The following is a 21,306-nucleotide window of genomic DNA, read 5'->3' as shown; positions in this document are numbered from 1 at the left end:
ATCTGGCTGGGGCGTAGGGCACTCGCTCCTCCAAAACAAAGTCCTGCCCAACCTCTCTCCTGCCCTAGTTGGTAGCTAGGCCTAAGCCCTAAAGGGGAGAAGAATGGAAGGGCTTGCCTCTGTTTCAGGCACACTGAGGGCAAGGCAAGGGAAGGGCTCTTTCTCTAGGCTCTCACAAAGGCTTTTTTCCCCTCAGAGGAGCAATTCTGTCAGGCAGCACAAGGGGATCTTTGGGGTTTCCAGCCTGCCTCTCTCTGGGGCAATAGTCACCAGCTCCTTATCATGCCTCATCCTTCTCTCTCCACCCAGCCCTCAGCAAAGACAGTCACCCATGGCCAGTGGAAGGACAGTGGGAGTCTCCTAAGGGCACTTTATCCTGAGTGCAGCTTTGACAAAGGATAAAAGCCCATTGATGGCTATGAAAGAGGACTCTGGAAAAGCACATCCCACAGCTTCACAGGGTACCTGAACTACTGCCTGCTCTCCAGATGGCCACACACCCTGGACTCCACTGACTATGCATGTGTGACCTTGGTCCAACAAGCTGTGGATTAACTTAGTGACCCAAAGTCAAAACCCATAAGCCCTGGCCATGCCAAGCAGTCTTCTTGAAGAAAATGGTGGCTGCTCTAAGGCACATGGGTGGAGGCGGGCCAGGCACCATGCTGGGCAAAGGCAGGTGTTCAGTATGTTCCAGCTCTCTTCTTCCCCTACACCCCATGATCTTTAGGGGCCTGGCCCATGCTGGTACCCCAGATGCACTTCAAGGGACCAGGGCACAGTTGGCAATAGCAGCCATTCAGAACCTGGGTTTCCCAAGGGGATGGGGGAGCTGGAGCTCAGTGGAATCACCCCCTCTCCTGGTGTTCCTTCATGACAGCGAGACTGGTGCTCTGCTTGGCATAGTTTGATGGGGTTTCTTCTGAGTGGACAGAACCGTTAGCAGAAATAGACCCTCACAACACCAGAATAGTGTTGTGCAAGCTGGAGGTCCAAAATTCATCCAGCCAGCAGGAGAGTCAGCAAACTTCCTCCTCTTCCCTGAGCATACTCTTGTGCCCTTGCCATGGATGGAGCCTGTTCCCACACACACCACCTCACATACATGCTACCCTCAGTGACATCTCTTCCCCACCCTTTCCCCACAGACTACTGGTGCCTGGATGACCTGTACCGTGAGATGGTAAAGCGCTATGTGGAGACGGTGGAGAAGCTTTCAGAACACCGGCCAGACCCTGCCACTATCGAGGGCTGTTCCCAGCTGAAGCCGGATAACTACCTCCTCGCCTGGCATACACCCTTCAGTGAAAAGGGTCAGAAACCTTTCTATTCACAGAGTTGCCTTCAGAGACCCTGCGGGTGTGGGTGCTGGCAACCTGCCCTGACACTCAGCATGGCATCCTCATCTGTCTAGATCAGATCCTTTCGTGGGTGGGGCCTCCCCTTGTCAGCCACCCCTGCTTGCTTGAGCATCTGTTAAAGTTGCTGTCTACAAGGAATCAGGCTTCCTCTGGAGGGTTTTCTGTTATCTCCAGTTTACTTTAAGGAGTCTTTCCTGCTGCCTTTCCTTGACGATGTATTCTGCTAAGGACCTCCAGTGTTCTATGCTGTGTCCATGGAGTACAGCATGTAGGTGGGCCTAGCTCCCACCCCTCAGAGCCTCTCCTCTCAAGCTGGGCCTGTATCATGGTACCTCTTTTATAATAATGAAACCACAGCTCTGTAAGTGCCACAACTATCAGCTCCGCCCCCAGCTCCATCAATCTGGGGACCTGAGCTCATTCTTCCCAAACAGAAGAGGAAGTGCTAAAGCCTAGGATATCTCTGAACTGAAGGGCGAGAGCAGCAGAGCACTTGTGGCAGGACCAGGCCAGATGCTCTGATACCCAGGAGAGGCCAAGAGAGAACAACCCAGTGACAATAGAAGGTAGAGTGTAGAGTATAGATTTTAGCAGCAGGAGAGAGAATTTGAACAGGTATAAATGTGTCACTACCAAGAGTAGCAGATTAAGCAGGTATAGCAGGACTACTGTGCTGCTACAGGACTTCATTTCTGCTACTGTGATAAGAAAAAATAACCTGGCTAAAAGCAATTTAGAGGGGAGGGGTTTATTTATTATTGTTCCAGGTTAAAAACTGTCATTATGGAGAACGAAGGCAGGAACTTTAATCAGCTGGTCACATCACACCCACAGTCAAGAGCAAAGAGAAATGAACGCATGCACATTCACTCACTCTCTTGCTTGCTTGCTTATGCTCAGTTTGATTTCTCCACTTTTAAATAGTCAGGATCCCCTGACTGGGAATGGTGCCACCCACAGTGGGCTGGCTCTTCCCACATCAATTACTCTAATTAAGACAATCCCCCACAGTTGTGCCCATAAACCAGCCCAGTGTAGACAGTCTCTTGCTGAGATTCTTTCAGGTTATTCTAGATTGTGTCATGTTGACAATTAAAATTGGCCATCACAGGTACCAACTGAGAGGACCTCAGGGTCACCCCTGTGGTACATGAGGAGACAAAGAGAGCTTCCTTCTAGGCAAGACAGAGATACAGACTCTTTTGAGGGAAATCCAATATGGTCTACAAAATTATGTAATAAAAATACCTTTTGATGTGACATTCTGTCTTAAAGACCCACCTGACAACATGATGTGAGGATGACCTTTGTGTCATCATTTGTATTAGCAAAGGCCTGGAAGGAGCTTAGTATCCCCTCAGAAAGAGGATGGGAAAGTTAGTGATGTGTCTATACAACAGAATGTGGTATAGCTGTTTGAAAGAATGAAGTAGACTTGTGTGTTGAGGTGTGGAAATTCTCTGCCATAGGTTGGTGGGGGAAAATAAGCAAGATTCCAACCGTCCCCTACAGCTACATTTATGGAAAGGCTGTGCATGTGGAGAGAGTTCAGAGCGCGCATGCAGGAAGCTCCTCAAAGGGCAGCAGAGAGCCTTCACAGCAGAAATAAAGAATATGAGTGTTTTGATGTATGGAAGTCCAGCACATACATGAAGTACCCGAGAAGGCTAGAAGAGGATGGACTTAATGACAGTGGTTTTTTTTTTTTTTTTTTTTTTTTTTGAGAGAGTGAAATTTTATTTTCTCAGATGTTGCAATGACATGAAATTCTATGAAAAATAATTAGATCGCAATATGAAATTGAGGACACCTGGAGACAGATGAATTGGAAAGCTAAATTTGAAATGACAGTGTTTTTAAAGAGAAGAGCAAGGATATAAATAAGCAACCGTATCTGACTCAATGCTGCTTCTGCCCTGAGTCGAAGACATTGTGAGACTACCCTAGGCCAAGAAAATGTTCGTTTTTCAGGGGTTAAATAAGTCCACTTTCTTCCAACCTGACCCACAGATCTTTTTTCTCTTGTCCAGGATATGAGTGGCTCATTCACTGTTCACTCATCTAGCGATATTCTAAAAGCATGCTCTTACATAAGCCTCATACTTCAGAACTTATGGATGCCAGACTCCCACAGCTTACGTAGGCAAATCTGAATCCTGGTGTCTGTCATCCACACAGGTTCAGGATTTGGAGCTGCCACTAAAGCGATGTGCATTGGAATGAGGTACTGGAAGCCAGAACGGCTGGAGACCCTCATTGAAGTCAGCATTGAGTGTGGCAGAATGACCCACAACCATCCCACAGGTAAAGCGGGCGCTGGGTGGGCGCAAGTCCTATGTGGTTACTGTTCCACTTGGAAACAGAACTGGCATTAAATGTAGTGATGTCCAAGAAGCCACACACAGGAGAAAGTTCTTAGTATTGCTACATCATTCGTGTCAGCGCAAAGGAAAAGAGAGATACAGATCTTGAGGGAAAACTGGGATCCAGGCTAAGGAGGTACTAGTCAGTACTGAGGGCGGATGCCCTTCTCCATGCCCTGGCCTATGCTATGTGCTTCTCTGCTTAGTCTCCATGTCCTACAGCAGGCCTGAGACAGGTACCTTGCCTCTTATACAGAGGGAGAGGCAGAGCTCACAGTACGGGGTGGTCTGTTTAGACTCAGAAAGCCGCTGGCCCTGGGGAACAAAGCTCCATCTGCCTTCCTCCTGCCTTCTAGGTTTCCTTGGGTCTCTGTGCACTGCCTTGTTTGCCTCTTACGCAATACAGGGAAAGCCACTGGTACAATGGGGAAGAGAGATGCTGAAGGCGCTTCCGCTGGCTGAGGATTACTGCCGGAAGACCATCAGGCACATGGCAGGTGAGCCTGGCTTCTTCCTGCCCCAGTGCTTTCCTCCCACCCAGAACACACACACTCACACTCAAACTCTAGTCCTGCACCAGCCGCCCAGCAGCTCCAGGTGTATTCACCCTAGGGAAGCCTGGGTCAGTGTGGCAAGAGCTGGCCTCGCAGTGGCCCTTACCTGGTAGAGGGCAGGTACCACAATCTCAAGGGGAACCCCAGCCGCATGAAGGACTTCTCCCACAGTACTCTGAGGTCCCGGAAATGCCCCCACACTGCACCTCCAAGCTGACACCAGGTGTCTAGTACAAATGAGAAGCGCATCTGCAGAGGAATGAATCACACCTACATTTCACACAACCCCACCCTAAACCATACTTGACCAAAGAGATGGAACCCATGGCACACACTTCCATCTGTACCGAGATGGGTCCCCATGCCACTAAAAGCATGCACTCCCAAGGTTCTCATCTGCCCTCATTAACCCAGAGCCTTTCGGACAGCCTGTTAATCAAAAATCCTGGGAGCACCATGGCTTTGGCACACAGGCAGCGAAGTGTACCCCAGCCTCAGCTGCTTGGCTCAGGGATGCTGTATAGTAGACATAGACATAGGTGCCCAAAGACAGGGCCAAAAGATCCAGGGCTCACTCCCCCAAGACACTGAGTACATGGAAGATGCTCCTGCCCCAGGGTTGTTCTCCACTCTAAGAGGGAGATGAGTGGGTGGGGAATGCATGTGACTCCATGTGTCCCGCTGTGCACCTAAGGAGGAGCAAACTTTCTAAAGTAAGCCTCCTGGGATGTCCTGACAGAAGGGAAATTGTAAGCACAGGGCCAGAGTCATAGCTTCTACGAGACAGCATGAAGCTGAGTGACTCCTGAGCAGGCCCAGAGTCGCATCAAAGTCAGCACAGGATGTGTGTATGGGGGGGTATTCTAGATGGTTCCAGAACAACTTTACAAGGACAGGAGGACACACACTTGGCCTCAGCACTGAAGAAGCTGGGCCTAGAGGATGGTGCCAGGCATTCTAGCTAGCTCATCTCTGAACTCTCTATCCTTCACTTACTTGACCTCCAGGGAACATTTATTTCCTTTATTTTTGCTTACTTTAAGCCATCATTCCCTGGTTCCTCTGTCTCAGATGTCCCTTGAAGTTCCCCCAGTTCCCCCCACAGTCAGTGGGCTGTTTCAGCTGAGCAGGGTCACCAGATGTCTCCGAGACTGGTAGGAAGTTGCTATGATAGAGTGGAACCCTACAGCACAGTGGCACACCCAGGACTCCGGAACACAGGTGGCTATTTTAGATGTGGGCCACCCATAAGGGCATGAACATGAGAACATAGTTTACTGCCAGGTCATTTGTGGACTTAACTCTTTGTGAGGTGACCCCTGAGAAACAGCCCTGTTATGTCTGCTTGATTTCAAGTTTGCTTAACGTAGAGTTTCAGGCACCCCTTAGACACAACACTTTGAATAGAACCTAAGCTCATCCAGCGAAGAGTTGTTCTGTAAACACGCTGTAGAGTGTCTACTCAGCCCCCACCCCAGGTTTAGGGAACTGAAAGAATCAGAGGCCTTTCTGGTTCCGGGCTCTGGGTCTGGAACGCTCTCTCCCGGGCTGCTGGCTAGTGCCTGCTCCTGAGTAGGGGCAGTGCTGGGGCCAGTGCCACCCTGCACAGGCCTTTGGCCTTTCGTGATATTCAGACAGGCAATGTTTTAGCTCTGTGAGGTTCAGCAGGGCCAGAATCCCAACATGCTAGTCCAAGAAGATGTCCCAGCCTTGCCTGGCTTCTCCCTGCAGCCCCTGCCACTGCCCTGTAGCCCCGAATCCCCTCTGCTCTGTGCTTTGCTCTCAGCTGTCCAGCCATAGACAGAAAACAGGTTCTAGATCTTTATCTTCAGCTATGCCCCCACCTCCAGACCGTACCAGCCCCTAAAAGCCAAGGCATTTCCCATCCTCTGTTGCCTCCAGGGGAGGACACACTGTAAGCCTAGAGCAGGCTCCTCCATTTCCTAATGCTGAGTCTCTGGAGGGCATGGCCCCTTGTAAAATGAGTGGCTGCTGGCCACAGCCCAGCCAGTACCCTCCTCACCAGATGTACCTACCAGAGATAGTTCAGCCCTCCAGGGCTTGGGTTTCAGGCTATCAGTGATAACGAAAATTCTCTCCTTACTGTGCAGGTCCAGGTTTAAGTTATCAAATTGCGGAATTCCCTTTTGATTTTGGTTTTTTAAGACAGGGTTTCTCTGTGTAGCCTTGGCTGTCCTGGACTCTTCATAGACCAAGCTGGCCTTGAACTCACAGAGATCTGCTTGCCTCTGCTTCCCAGCCCTTTTGATTTTGTTTTAGACTTCTGGGTTTCTTTAGTTTGGGGGAATTCTTCTTTTTTCATTATCTTATGCATGCTAGGCAAGTACTCTTAAACCTGAGCTATAACTCCTAATTATTTAAAATTGTAAGCTCATAATCACCCCATGATCACTTTCTGCTTTGGAGAGCAGCTAATGGCTCTGGTTCTGTTTTGCTTCCTCCCCATCTTCTGTGCCACTGCTGGAAGCAGCCATACCTATCAGGGCTACTAATTTGGGGCACAGGTACTCCGTCCCCACACCTGCAGCCACTGGAGGGCACTGCCCACCTTTGCCATCCCTCTGCCCACCTCCACTAAGAACCATGAGCCCACCTGCCCTGTGCTTGCATCTAGAGTACCAGGAGCACTGGTTTTACTTCGAAGCAAAGTGGCAGTTTTATTTGGAGGAAAGAAAAATCAGTGAGGACAGAGAGGACAAAGCCACCTTCCCTGACAACTATAACGCAGAGGAGAGAGACAAGGTGAGTCCAGCCCCAGCCCTGGAGTGTGTCTGGACCCTGTGGCGCTTAGCCAGGACACAGCGAGTGAGTGAGAAGGACTGGTGGGTGGACAGCAGCCACAGGGACAGACGTGGGTCTTCTGACAGTCGCACACTAACCCACGGTTCTCCTCAGACCTACAAGAAGTGGAGCTCAGAGGGCCGCGGGGGACGGCGTGGCCATGATGCCCCCATGATAGCCTATGATGCCCTCCTTGCTGCAGGGAGCAACTGGACTGAGCTGTGCCAGAGGGCCATGTTTCATGGAGGTAAGATGTCCTTCTCTGAGATGGATACTTCCAGAAGATACTAATCTATGCCCTGAAGCACTTCTCGGTATCTGGGGTCCACAGACACGGGACCAGCCCCAGATGCAAGCTCATCTCCATTGCTGGACACGCTCTAGAGTCTCTGGCTGCGCTACACACACTAGCACCACAGGCCACAGACACAGATGCAGTAACCCACTGTGAAGTAGCCCACAGTCCCACGAGAGACCACTGTCAGGACAGCGAGCAGGTGTAGGGACACTTACTCGGAGCTGGCATGTGTCCCTCGAGCTGGCTACACAGGTTCCCCAACCTGCAGTTCCGTAGCCTGTGCAAAGCCTGACTCTGGAGGAAGTGCTTCTCTTCCTGAGGCTGTTGTCCCCCTGTAGCCCCGACTCCATGGGGGAAAACAAGTGATGAGAAGAGATGCCTACCTCCCCACCTGTGCAGAACTCCAGACGCTAGGCTCACTAATGTTGGGTGATGACAGTACTTCAGCTAGGATAGCTGATGCTGCTGAGGACCGCTTGAGGAAAGCTCTGAGACAAAGAGGAAGACAGGGTGCCAGGAGTGGCCAAGAGAGGCAGGATGGACGTGGGTGTCTAAGAGAAGCTCGTAAGGAAGTCGCTGCCCTTGCAATTGCCCCTGACTACTAGTGCTATTAGTGCAGTTGAGTGCGTGGCCGGAGCCCTCAGCTGCCAGTGGAAAGGTCTGTGTGGGACCAGAACTTTGTCCCACAACCCACTGGGTCCCTCATTTTCAGCTTTCTTCTGAGAATGAACAACTGTGTCAGAAGCACCCTGGAAGCAGGTTTCGGTGGAAGGAGAGAAAGAAAAGGTGTGGAAAGTCAGGCCTGGCTAGAATGGCTCTTTATCCGTCTGGCTGTTCCTGGCTGTGCTCAGGCCTCTCCCGGGACCAGCACCCAGCTCTCTAGGCATGTCTACTCCAAGAACCACCGCCCCAACTTCCCTGCTCCATCAGCCATTGTGGTCCCAGCCTTATTCAGTCCAGTTCCTCTCTGCATTGTGTGTGTGTGTGTCTGTGTCTGTGTGTGTGTGTGTGTGTGTGTGTGTGTGTGTGTGCACAAGCATGCACATGCTAGTGCGTGAGAGCGTGTCTGAAATATTACCAGGACTCAGAAGCAGCCTGGGGTCAAAGGTCATGTGAGGAGGAATCAGAGGCAGTTTCAAGGTTCTCAGCCAAAGAGACAAGGGCCACATGACTTGGAGATCTTGGCACAGCTTTTTTTTTTTTTAGAACTGGCCATTTCCTGAAGTTTCAGACCCTGCTTGTGCACACCTAATTGCCCTCATTTCACTGAATTGTACAACTGTCTGAGACTTCGGGAAGGAGGTAGCCCTGAAAAGTGATTCTGAAGAGCAGACTGTGGGGATGTCGGAGTGCTTGCTGAGGATGAATGGGCCCTAAGTTTGATTCCCAGCACCACACATGCATACAAACACACACACACACACACACACACACACACACACACACACGTCATGGTGTTGCATACCTGTAATCCAAGCATTGAGAGATGGGGACACGAAGGTCAGACATTCACACTTGGCTACATAAAGAGTGGGAGGGTAGCCTGGATCACATGGGGATAGGGCATGGCTCAGCAGGTCAATTGTAGCTAAGCCTGATAGCCTGAGTTTAACTCCAGGACATGGCAGAAGGAAAGAACCAAGTCCTCCACACAAGCGCTATGGCACATGTGCTCACCCACCTCCACCTACAATAAAGAAGTGTGCTAAATCTTTAGAAGCTGCAGGGTGAGGAGGTCAGTGTAGCTCAGCTGGTGGAGTACTTGCCTAACTTGCACCAATCCTGGCACCTCACAAACTGCCTGTGGTGGTGGCACATGCCCGTATTCCCAGTATTGGGGAGGCAAAGTCAAGACGAACACAAGCTCAAGGCCAGCTTCAACTCCATAGCGAATTCAAGGCCATCCTGGGCTGCAAAGGATCCTGACTCAAAAACAAACCGTGGGCCAGAGATCTAGGTCAGCGCTTACGTGTACTTGCTGCTCTTGCAAACACTTCAGTTCAGTTTCCAGGATCTATAGTAACTTACAACCATCACTAACTCTAACTCCACGGGCTTTGATATCCTCTTCCAGCCTCCACTGACAACTGGCACACATATGGTGCACATACATTTATGCAGGCAAAACATATACATAAAAGAAAAATAAGTATATTAAAAAAAAGACAAGCAAAAGTAGGCTCTGATTGACTTTAATACAAACCAGAGATGGAAAGGCCATGAATGCTCAACTGTCAGAAACAGAGAGCAGCCCGGCAGCTTTTGCGCATTCCATTTTAAGGACAATTTTATACATTTTTATGAAGTGGGGAGCATATTCATGGAGTAAGGTAGTGCCTTTCTCCTCCCAATCATGATGGGAGGATCAGATCTCCCTTTAGGATATTTCTTCCCATAATCCAGTAGAAAACCCGGAAAGGGTGGATGAAGTGCACAGTGTAATGAATCCAAGCGCGCCCATGCAGAAGCTGGGAATGTGTCCTGCTGCCTGGGCTCCTGACAGAGGAACAACCTAGCCTAGCATCAAGCGTGCTGACCACGCAGGGGCTCTGACCGCCAGGAGACACAGCAGCCACAGGCAGTCACATTTTCTTGCTCACGTCACACATAACCCCTTTGGGAGATTGCTCCAAGCTGTCTATCAGCTGAGACACTTCAGGGTTTATTATGAGAGCTAAAGCCAGCCTTTTCCAGATGTTCAGGCTGCACAGACAGGGACAGGGCTCGTGCTGTCTGTTAGACTTTCGTTCTCTCAGCTCCGCTCTGCACACCTATCTGCTGCCTAATGCCACCAGGTGTCACTTGGGTAGGAGAAGAGACAGAAAACACCTGCAGAGTTTTGTTTGTTTTGAGATAGGGTACTGTGGTACCCTTGGCTGGCCTGACATTCACTTTCTAGCCCAGGCAGGACTTGAACTCAATATGCTCACCTCAGCCTCCTGAGTACTAGGATTGTAACTTGGCTACCACGACCCATGTATCCTCCAGGATGGTCTCAGAGATTGGGGGGAGCAGGCTGACTCGGTGGGGAGCCCCCTAAGACACACTCGTGTTTGCTGTTCCAGGTGAGAGCGGAGCCACAGGGACAATCGCCGGCTGCCTGTTCGGGTTGCTGCACGGCCTGGCCACTGTTCCACGGGGCTTGTACCAGGAACTGGAGCACAAAGACAGACTAGAGGACTTGGGCACAGCCCTGCACCGCCTGTCCACAGAAGAAAAGTAAAGTGTTTCTGCCGTTTTCCCTCCTGGAGGGCAGTCCCGTAGTGTCCCCACGCAGGCTTAGAGCCTCCCCTAGGCCAGGGTGTGTGCGTGCAGTGTCCACGGGAGGAACGCACCCCTCATGGGCTGTAATGCAATTGGAACTTTCCCTTCAACATCAGACATATTTGCTATATAAAATACATGGTCCTAAGAGAATGGGAACCTTCTTCAGTCTTTCTCCCACCCAGCTATGCACTTCTGCCTGCTACCCCCGCTGGCATGCTAGGGGGCGAGGCATCTCTCTCGGCAGTCAGATGTGTTCATGTCTCACATGAGACATGTGGCTTCAGGATGTACTCAGAGCAGTCACTTAACCTCCTTGCCATGCTTTGGTCACTAAGCTTCTACTGGAACCCTTTTGAACACTGAGGAAGCCAGGCAGCAGATGACTTTCTCTGCCTCATGCTTCGCCTTCCTTTTGGTAGGTTAGATCTGTAAGGAAGTCTTTAGCCACGGTGTCCTATTCTGTGGAATCTGCCTAGGTGAGGGGTGGTTAGCTGGGAGTGTGGAGAAGATGGGCACACACTCCTGCTCCAACCACAGCTTTCGACGTGGCTTTTCCTCAGTTAGGACGTAGTCAGCCACCACTGACGGCAAATGGCTGTGCTGTCCCAGGCAGCTCAGCTGGGCCTGTCTTGTTGGGGCTGTTTCCTTTTCTCGTAAGGCCTTGACTCTGAAGGGAGCCAATACTGTCTGCAGTGGGAGTCTGTGGGGCCCCTCTAGCAGGGTGGGGACTGGGGCAGAAAGTGCCCACCTGGAACCTGCACAGCCTGGGCCTTACCTGCTTCTGAGGGATGGTTAAATGGGATATGGGGGTGCCTCTGTCTTCCCTTGTGATGTATGTCTAAGTAGACGGCTGGAAAGGTGGCTGCAGACTTTATCAGCATGGGCCACCACCATAGGACATTGCCCTGTCCCAGGCATCCTGTTCTCTGGCCCCAGGGAGCGATCCTGTATACAGGTGTGTCTTGGGGCAGAGGAGTTGTTTTTTGTGGCTTCCATTTGGTAAAGAAGAGTAGAATCATTGTGGAAGGGTCTGTGGTGCTTGACACTGTGTAGGGGTTTGTGTGTATGTGTGTGCGCGCGCACATGCCCGCGATTGTGCCGCCGGCTTCTGATGACTAAACGAACACACTTATCAATCAGAAACAGAAAGATAGATAGATAGATAGATAGATAGATAGATAGATAGATAGATAGATACATAGATAGATACATAGATACATAGATACATAGATACATAGATACATAGATACATAGATAGATAGATACATAGATAGATACATAGATAGATACATAGATACATAGATAGATATATAGAGATAGATGATAGAGATAGAGAAAAGATAGATAAAAGATAGAGATAGATACATAGATACATAGATAGATACATAGAGATAGATAGATAGATAGATAGATAGATAGATAGATAGATAGATAGATATGGATAGAGATAGATGGATAGATAGATGATAGATAGATAGATAGATAGATAGATAGATAGAGATGATAGAGATAGAAGATAGATAGATAGATAGATAGATAGATAGATAGATAGATAGATAGATAGATAGATAGATAGATAGATAGATGGAAATCCTCACACTACACACACTCTGCTACACAAGCAGCCCAGAGGAGTGGACAAGAATTAATAGAGAATTCTGTCAGGGAAATAAACCTGGCTGGAATGAGGCACATTCGAACTTTCCCTAGACAAATTCAACACTTGGTATTTTGAAGAGCATCCTCTTATCACTGGCAGCCTTGCCCTGAAATTGGCTTTTCCTCTCTCTGTCCTTGACACACAAGATGCCTCAGTCAGCAGCATAGTATGGCAGTGTGGGATGGAGGCCCACGTGGGCTCCATCTTACTTCACTGGAGGGTTTGGAAAATGAAATTCCCATGTATGTAAGAATCAGAGATGTACAAAGTAATTAGAAAGCATAAACTAAAGTGAAGCTCACAGGCATTATAAAAGCTTCCCCAGTTTCATTTTCCTGTGACAGATAATGCAATGCTGGAAAGAAAAAGGAAGCCCTGGCTGGTAATGAGATGAGCCCGCTTCTACCGTGTTAGACGCGGAATGCTAGCGGGCTCTGTGCATACACGGCTTCAGAATTCAATGCTGTCGAATGCTGGCATATGGGACACACAGTCTCCCCAAAGTTTGCCTGTGCTCACACGCTAGGCAAACTTTGTACGCAGCATACTATGCGTTTCTTATGCATCCTGCCAGGATGTTTTTCTCTATCTTCTATCAGTGTTGCACGCAGAAGTGACATACCTGTACATGCGTGCTGTGTATACATGGTTTCTTTCATAAGTAGGATTGTAATTGCTGTATATACACAGGATAGCTTTGGGCTTTTTCCACTTGGCTTATCAATCTATGGTCCTGCATCATTCTGTATGTGTGTGTGAGAGTGTACATGTACATACGTGAACTATTCTAACTAGTAGTCCATGGCACACATCTGTGTGTAGTTCATAAACTCACACCCCTTTTGTGGGGCTTTTTGTTGTTATTAATTTGTTTCATTTAAGAAAGGGTCTCTATGTAGACCTGGCCTAGAACTCCCTGTGTGAAGTAGGCTGGCCTCACACTCACAGAGGTCTGTCTGTCTGCTTCCTGGGGACTAGGATTCAAGGCGTGCACCACCAAGCCCAGTTAAATTGTTCCTTTTCTTATTTTGTTTTGCTGGGATAGGATTTCACACTGTAGCCTGAGGTGGTCTCGACTCACGATCCTTTTGATGCTCTCAGCCTTCCTAGTGCTGGCACTACAGGCTTGCTCCACCACACCCAGCTGACCGCCACATCTCTTGTGAAAACCAATCAGTCTCTTCCAGTAGCACAGTAAGCTGTGTTTCATTCTAGGACATTCATTTTGCTTTCCTAGTTCTGAAATTGTGGCGGGGGCAACATTTTGCCCCCCCCCCAGTTTAATGAGTAGACTGAGGAACAAGCTACAGCTTCTGAGCATAATACCTTAGACTGAGGGAATGCCGTATGTCCTGCTTCAACACAAGGCCACGACATCTGTGCATTAGACTTTGGAGGGATCAGTGCTTCTCATTCCTAGGTGTCAAACTGGGGTGACTTATAGAAAAGTGTGGGTCATTGGTGCAACCTTTTGTACCCATTTTCTTCCTAAGTCAAGGCAAGCATCCTTTGTTGGATTAGAGGCATGGACATGTAGGTTGAATCTGGGGCACAGACTGAGAAGATTTCTGGAGAAGGTGATGTCAGGAGAGAGCTGCCTCCAATGTGTTCTCAAGACTGTATATGAGCTTGTGTCATGGTTCTCCAGCAAAGAGCCATGTTCCCAAAAGAGGGACAAGGCTGGTCAGGAGACACACGTTGTTTGTTTGTTTTTTTGTTTTTTTTTTTAATTCAGGCTGATTTAGATTAATTAACCTACATTCTCTGGAGAGAGGGACAGAGAGACAGAGAGAGAGCATGGTAGAGATGGAACCCAACGTCAAGCCCTTACAAGTGCCAGGCAAGCACTTCATTACTGAGTTGCAAACCCAGCCCAAGGCCTTTAACTTGTGTTTGAAATCATTTTCCCAAGGCATTCATATCTGGAATCCAGAGAAGAGGTGGGTATCGTGGTTGCCATCCTGTTCTGAAAGTTGGAGGGAGTAAGTCAGCTAGACGACATGAGAGACTGCTCAGAGGTTAAATTTAGATTCTTAAGCAGGTTGCAGCGATACACACTTATAATGCCAGCCAGTGCTTGGGAGACAGGCAGGAGGATCACAGGTTTGATACAGTCACAGCTACACTGATGGTGCAAGGCCAGCCAGAGCTACATGGCAAGACCCCCCCCCCCCCCGCCAACCTTGGAAGGAAAATAAAGAGCAACAACATCAAATATTTGTGGGTCAACTGGCAAAGCTAACACCAGGTACAATTTGTTGTTGTTCACATCCAGAGCTCAGCCAAATACCAGTTAAGCTGCAGAGCCGCTTGGCACCTGGCTTCCCCGCTCTCTGCTGTGACCATAGCAGTAACAGCCACTACTGTTGAGCATATATTCCATTGGTCTAGGTTTTCTGCGAGGTAGGTAGTGTTGACGAGCCTGTGTTGTAGGTGGGAAGGCTGAGGTCTGGAGGCTAGGGTGTCCCACCTGGGACAGAGCAGTCAGAGGAGTTTAAATCCAGTGTCTGACAGCTAACAGCTTTCACTCTGCTCCCTGGCCCAGATGGCCTCTGACCCTACACACACACCCCTTATGAAGGGGAAGTCAGTGCACCTGTCTTGAATGTGGGTGGAAAACCAGCCCAAGGGCAAGTGCTAATATTGAAAATGTCCCAACTGATGTTCAACTCAAATGTCTGGTTAAAATCGCCATCATTAAAATTCATCGCAAAGGTTCTGCTAAGTTGAAAAAGTCTTTTAGGACACTGAGACTAGCATAGCTTCTCTGATGTTAAAACTGCTCCTGAGTTGATTTACTTTTCGCTATTAAATAGAAATAAGTTGAGAGCACACCCAGGATGTTATAATAAAGAATCTATATGAGTATGAAAGTGAGGACTCACACCCTCGGGTGGCCACATCGTAAATAAGAGAGCAAGCTATAGAAAGCATGACCACCAGTGCCCAGGGCACAGCCCTATACCCCATGCTTGGTTTACTCAGACTTCCTATTGTCTTAGGGCCAGAGCAGGTGACCCTTCCATGACCTTTGGACAGCACCTTTCTTACCTATTTGCCCTTCCATGACTCCTGTGGAGGGGATCACTTAGGGCCACTACCCTTCTTGACTAGTACCCCTGGTAATGCCAACTTGGAGAGCATCTGTCTCCGCAAATCACCCGCAGTGTTAACCCCCAAGTCTTAGGGAGGCTCTGAAACTCTTTCCATGACCCACCTATGTCATCAGCACCCTTGAATTCTACTTGTCACACCATGGCTTTATGGTTTTGTTCTCCTTGCCTATTTTAAATATTTTCAAGTCACTTCCTTGATCTCTCCCTCCCTTCTTCCTTCTTTCTTTCCTTTCTCCTTTTTTTAATTTTTTCTTTTCTAAGAAAGAGTTTCTCTGTATAGCCTTGACTGTCCTGGACTTGCTTTGGAGACCAGGCTTGCCTCAAAATTCACAGAGATCTGCCTACCTCTGCCTCCCCAAATGTGGAGATTATAGGCTTGCACAACACATGGCTCTTGTCTTTTTTCTTTTTTGTTTTTGTTTTTTGTTTGTTTGTTTGAGATAAGTTTTCAAAACCCAAGTGTCCTCAAAATTTGCAGTCTTCCTACCTCTGTCTCCCGAACATGAGAATCACAGATGTGCATTGTCATGCCTGGCTTTGAATAACTTCCAGTGTAGTTTAAAAAGCCAAGTGTGGCTGGGCAGTGGTGGCACACACCTTTCATTCCAGTACTTGGGAGATAGAGGCAAGAAGCTCTTTGTGAGCTCTGAGTTTGGGGCCAGACTGATCTACACAGTGAGTTCTAGGGTAGCCAGGGATGTTACATGGAGAAAAAAAAAAACTGCCTTGTAAAAACTTTAAAAACCCAAGTGTGGTGGATCATACCTATAATTTCAGAACTTGGGAGGCTGAGCCAGGAGGATCACCATAAATGTAAGGCCAGCCTGTGCTGTACAGTGAGTGCCGGGCTAGCTTTAGCTCTGAAGTCTGTCTCAAAAAAGAAAAAAGGAAACCCAACATTCAAAACAGTAGACAGCTCCTGATTCTTCCCACCCAGTTTTATAGCTACTGATGTTGGGCCACATCTGGCAAGTTAGTTTTTCTGTCTCTCTGTCTCACACATGCGCGGGTAGCCACAGACACAGAGACACAGTTAGAGAAACAGAGATACATAGAAACACAGAGGTACAGACATTTTTTTCAATGAATCAGTTAACAAACCACAAAACTTGTGTCCTTGTGGGTTTTGTCTAAGTGTTTCCAGGTTATTTATTCATGATAAGTGTTTCCATGAATTTTTTGAATGAACATACTCTTCTCTCATCACTGTAAACCAGAAGGGTTGGCCTGGCTAGAATTCTATAGCCCCGTGTACTAGCACACTACTCTGAAATACTGTTATTTTATATTATATGACTGCCCACTGCCTCACCATGGCTCCTTTCAATCTGCTTTTCTATGTCACATCATCACACAGCAGTTGGAAACCTTCTCCTCTGTGTCTACCTAAGCCCTCCACCTGCCACAGGACCTGAAGATGCTGTCTCCAGAGTAATATTCCAAGAACCCTTTCTTCCTTCTCACATTCTAAGACATTGAAAAGTGCCCACCTCTTAGGCCTGGGTTGGCCAGGTGATGGCTCTTATCTGTCGCTCACAACCCAAATGACCAAATACCCCATCACACCTACAGCCACACGGGTTGAATCCACATGCAATACCAGGGGTATTGGCCCAGGCAAACAGCCACCAATCTTGAGACAAGTGTGTTTCCAGGTCTGACATTCAGATTCCAACTCAGGATTCCACCCATAGCCACCTAGTTGCACATGTAACTAGGGAGAAGTTAGCACGCCTCTGCTGCGGAGCTCTCCTAGACAGCAGTCACTGTTAGGATGAGCTTACAAGTCACATGCAATGGGCAACTCTAACCTTGGCTCTGTGGCTCAGCCTGAAACAGAGACATGGCTCATCTCACAGCCATCCTCACTGGATCCCTAGTTGGGTCTTCTGGACTGTTTGGAAGAAATTATTCTTTCTCTTAGAAATATATTTTTCACCGCTCATCAACCTAACATTAGATCTCCTAGTGATATATTCAGGACCTCCACTTAAAAGGCCCTGTTACTTAAAGCCAGTCTCAGTGGACTAAATGTAGCTCTGTAGCAGAGTGCATGCCTGATATACATGAGCACCTGGATAGGTTCCATCCCAAGAAAAACTGGAAGGCAAAGGGCAATCTTACTTATAAAAGTAAAAATGAACCTAGATTGCATCTTTCTTCATAACACTAACTTGGCAAGTACAGACACGGAGCCCTTGGACAGGTCACTGGCTGGGGGCCAGGCCTTTGAGACAGATGATTATTGCTCTATAGAAGTTGGTCAGGCTGTGCACATTGTTCAAAGTCCCTATATCAGTGCCCCTCTCGGACACTGAGCCTGTCAAGGCCTGGTTGGCTGGGTGAGACCATCCCAACAAAATTATGAGGGTAGCCTTAGAGGGTCCCTGTCCTCAGGGCCACCTTGTCCTTCCAAAGTGGCTGTGAGGGCCTAGCGGAGGCTGATGAGGCAGCTGGGAATCTATCCGTGAGCTGCGGGAGGTTGAGCGATGGCAGGCAAAAGCCACGAGAGCCAGCGAGGCCTGATTCCCTCATATTCACGGCTTCTGAAATATGGTCTCCAAAAGAACACCCTAAGAGATAAAGCATGGAGGTCAATCAGCAAGGCTTCCTGAATGTCCACCATACACTGGGCAGGGTGCACAGAGAGAAGCTGTGGCCCTCAGGCCTTAGTTTCGGGGTAAAGAATATGGGTATAATCATGTTGTTTCAGTTTGCTTTTCTGTTGCTGTCATAAATACCATCACCAAAAACAAACTTGGGAGAAAAGGGTTTATTTCAGCTAACATTTACTGATCAGGGAGAAGTCGGGGCGGGCACTCAAGGCAGGAGCTATGGAGGAATGCTGCTTGCTGATCTGCTCCCTGGGTAGTGCTCAGCTAGCTTCCTATAAAACCCAGGACCACCTGCCCAAGGGTGGGACCTCCTCCCAAGGGCTGGACCCTCCTGTATGTGTCAATTATTAGTCAATAAAATGCCCCACAGACATGCCCACAGTGCAGTCTGGTTGAGGCAATCCCCCAGTTGAGACTCACTCAGGTAGCTCTGGGCTGTATCAATTTGGTAGCTGAAGCTAGGAAACAGGAAAAACTGGTCCATAGAAGATCCTGATGAAGACATGTCTTCTTGTTGGGCACACAGCATCCTGGTATGGATTTGTTTCATTCTGAGCTACAAGAGGCAGCCAGGGGCAGGCAAAGAGACAGGCTGGTACAGTGACTGCAAGGCAGCTGCAGTCACTACAGAGGAAGAAGGCAGGTGAGGACTGCGCTCTCACAGCTTATTCTAAGGTGGGCACAAAATGGTAGCATCATGGCTCACCAACTGATCGGGACCATGACGGATTTGATAAATAACAATTTGCCATGGCTCCTGTGAGTCTCGCAGTAGCAGTGTGGTTCAGGATGTGGTGCCCTAACAGGCTAAGAAATGGGTCTCTCTGGCAGATCCTTGCAACCACGCTAGGGTTTGTTTGAGACCCCACTTCTCCTACAAGGAAACTGAGACAGAGGACATTCAGAGCAGAGGCCCAGCAACCCTAGCATTGCCCCTGACTGTGGGGCAGTTAAGCAAGGCCCTGCTGATCATAGCTGATGAGGGGCTGGACTGACCCAAGGCTGCGTGTGCTCAAGTGGGAGGAGGCAGGCCCTGAGGTTTGCTGTCCTCTGTCTTCCGTAGACATCATGGTGGTGACATTCCTCAGTGCTGAACAGCCTGGGTGTGTCCTGAGATGATTGTCCAATCTCCTGTCCTAAACGACCTTGCCTGCCTGCCACTGGTGCCTAAATTAGGAAGGTTTATGGGCCCCCTGTTTGTGTTGGCCATGGAGGGGAAGATTCTGTTCCATCCTGGGCCAGGCTCTGCAGCTCATCCTTGGGGACTTGGAAAACAGGCTTAGTCATGTCCCCCACAGGCAGTATAAGGCCCCCGCAAGCCATCCTGGTGCTCCACTGGGAGGCATGTTCATGCAGCAAGGACTCTGGAATGTTCTGGCATAGATTACGCCAGAGGTGCCAGCAGCTCGGAAGAACTGAGGTGTATGGGAGGAAACCATAAGGAATGGCTTGGGCCTTGGGAAAGGCACAGAGCCCAGGGAGGTCTCTGTAGGATTGTGGCATAGGACCCACAGCTAGAAAAAGCACCTTGAAAAGGGTCCAGAAGTGGGCAATGGAGGGCCAGAAGTGGCATGCCAGTGAAGAGAGTGGCTGCCCTGCCTAGGAGGAAACAGATTTGGAAGGCTGGGGCTGGAGCAAGAAGAGCAGGGGGGGGGTCTGCACGCTGTCTGCAGCTGCCCCACAGAGACAGTGAGCCAGGTGTCCACAGGCATCTACAGAGGCCTGGCTCTCATGCTGGGAACTCTCTGGGCCTGGAGTGAAATAGAGAAGAAAACAGACAGACTCCCTAGTCCCATGAGGCCTTTGCTGTAGTAGGGGGGGTTGTGAGCAGAAGTAGAACAGCTCTTGAAATTGCCCTAGGAACTCAAAGTGGTCATGTAATAACTGGCTACAGCTGCCAGTGTGCTGGGGCACAGCCGTGGCTGTGAGCTTGGGGCTGCCCTGAAAAGGGAGCGATGAGGCTGGGTCCCCAGGGCCTGGCAGTAGGTGTCCTGAAGACAGAGTGCCTCAGGCAGATAAGCTAAAGCAAAGATCTCAAGGCCGCTTCCCCAAGCTTACCCCTTCATCTTGAGCTTTACCAGGAGTTGGGAGAACATGAAAGCCTGGGCCTGAAGTCAGAGGAGGCGTTCTACAAGAGGATGGAAGCACAGAGTCACAATGGATGGTCTGAGGGATGATAAGCAAAGATCCTCATGAAGGGAGAGTAATTTCTGGTTAATAACGTTTGCTAAACACAGTTTTGACTCATTGGAGTGAACTGGGAAATCCCCGTTTACTCATCACTTACAGCGCAGATGTCCCTCCTGTGTAGGGCCAGCTGTGGCTCACCAGGAAAGAACTTAAGTCCCTGCTCTAATCTGCTAATGCTAGCCCATAAATCTTAGGAAAGCATCCACCCTGCCGGGACTGAAAACATCTGAGGTGATCATGGAAGCTTTGGAGAACTTTCTGAAACTCCATCTAGGGCTTGTAAGATAAATCCCCCTTTCATGTCTGCCGAAGAAGTTAGAGTTGAAGGCTCCAAGTGGCCTCAAGTATTGGTCCTGGTGATGGGCAGGCAGTGAGCTGCTGGACCACACCCTGGCAATATGCCAGCTTCTAACTGATGGTGAGCCAAAATATGATGTATCGGGGCTTTGGCCCAAACAGCCATGCTGGTTTACACACCGCTCCCTAACAGCACCCTGCTTACATACCACCTCCAAAAAGTAGGCACTACCCAGAGCAGAAGGCAGTGTGGAACCATGGCTGGGGGCATGAGGAGACTCTAGGCTGGCCCTTCTGTGGGAGAGGCTGGACAGTTAATGCCAGATGGGTTTCTCATTTCTGCCTTTAGACCACAGGCTCAGGAGCCCTCAGAGAGGCACTTGGGAAATGATATCAGTGTCCTGCAAGGTGGGGCCTCGTGGCCTTTAGTCAGTCGGTCAGAATATCCTCACTGCTTGTTGCCAATACAGTTATTGCAGTCATCCTAATGACTCACCTGAAGAGTCACTAAGACAGTTGAAATAGCCCACCGGCCTCACGAGCTGTGGGACCACAGAGCTCCAAGACGCACACAGGCTCTTTGAGCCTCCTCATAGCACCAGAGCCAGGTGAGTCTGTCTGCAGACCCAGGCCTGAGGAGCAAGACCCTCGCGTCTCTACAGGCTATGTGCCTCCTGGGAACTCACACAAGGGGGCTCTTGTGGCACCTCGTGGGCTGCCCAATTGAAACTCCTCCTCATGGCAACTGCAGAGTGAAGCCCAGGCCCCGCTGCAGGGTACAAG

The 21,306-nt window shown here is 49.2% G+C and overlaps 1 protein-coding gene across 1 annotated transcript in view; it reads left to right on the top strand.

The window, feature by feature from the left end:
- Adprhl1 (ADP-ribosylhydrolase like 1) overlaps window positions 1-21,306 on the top strand; it is a 34,386-nt gene that overhangs the window by 3,946 nt on the left and 9,134 nt on the right. Inside the window, exons 2-7 of the mRNA XM_060381406.1 lie at window positions 1,149-1,313; window positions 3,540-3,665; window positions 4,081-4,221; window positions 6,914-7,041; window positions 7,195-7,327; window positions 10,444-10,597. Of these exons, the coding sequence (XP_060237389.1) occupies window positions 1,149-1,313; window positions 3,540-3,665; window positions 4,081-4,221; window positions 6,914-7,041; window positions 7,195-7,327; window positions 10,444-10,597 (847 nt within the window). The remainder of the gene's footprint in view (window positions 1-1,148; window positions 1,314-3,539; window positions 3,666-4,080; window positions 4,222-6,913; window positions 7,042-7,194; window positions 7,328-10,443; window positions 10,598-21,306) is intronic.

Source organism: Meriones unguiculatus, chromosome 4 (assembly GCF_030254825.1).
Source record: "Meriones unguiculatus strain TT.TT164.6M chromosome 4, Bangor_MerUng_6.1, whole genome shotgun sequence".
NCBI classification, from domain to species: domain Eukaryota; kingdom Metazoa; phylum Chordata; class Mammalia; order Rodentia; family Muridae; genus Meriones; species Meriones unguiculatus.
This window is presented reverse-complemented; position numbering and strand designations above follow the sequence as displayed.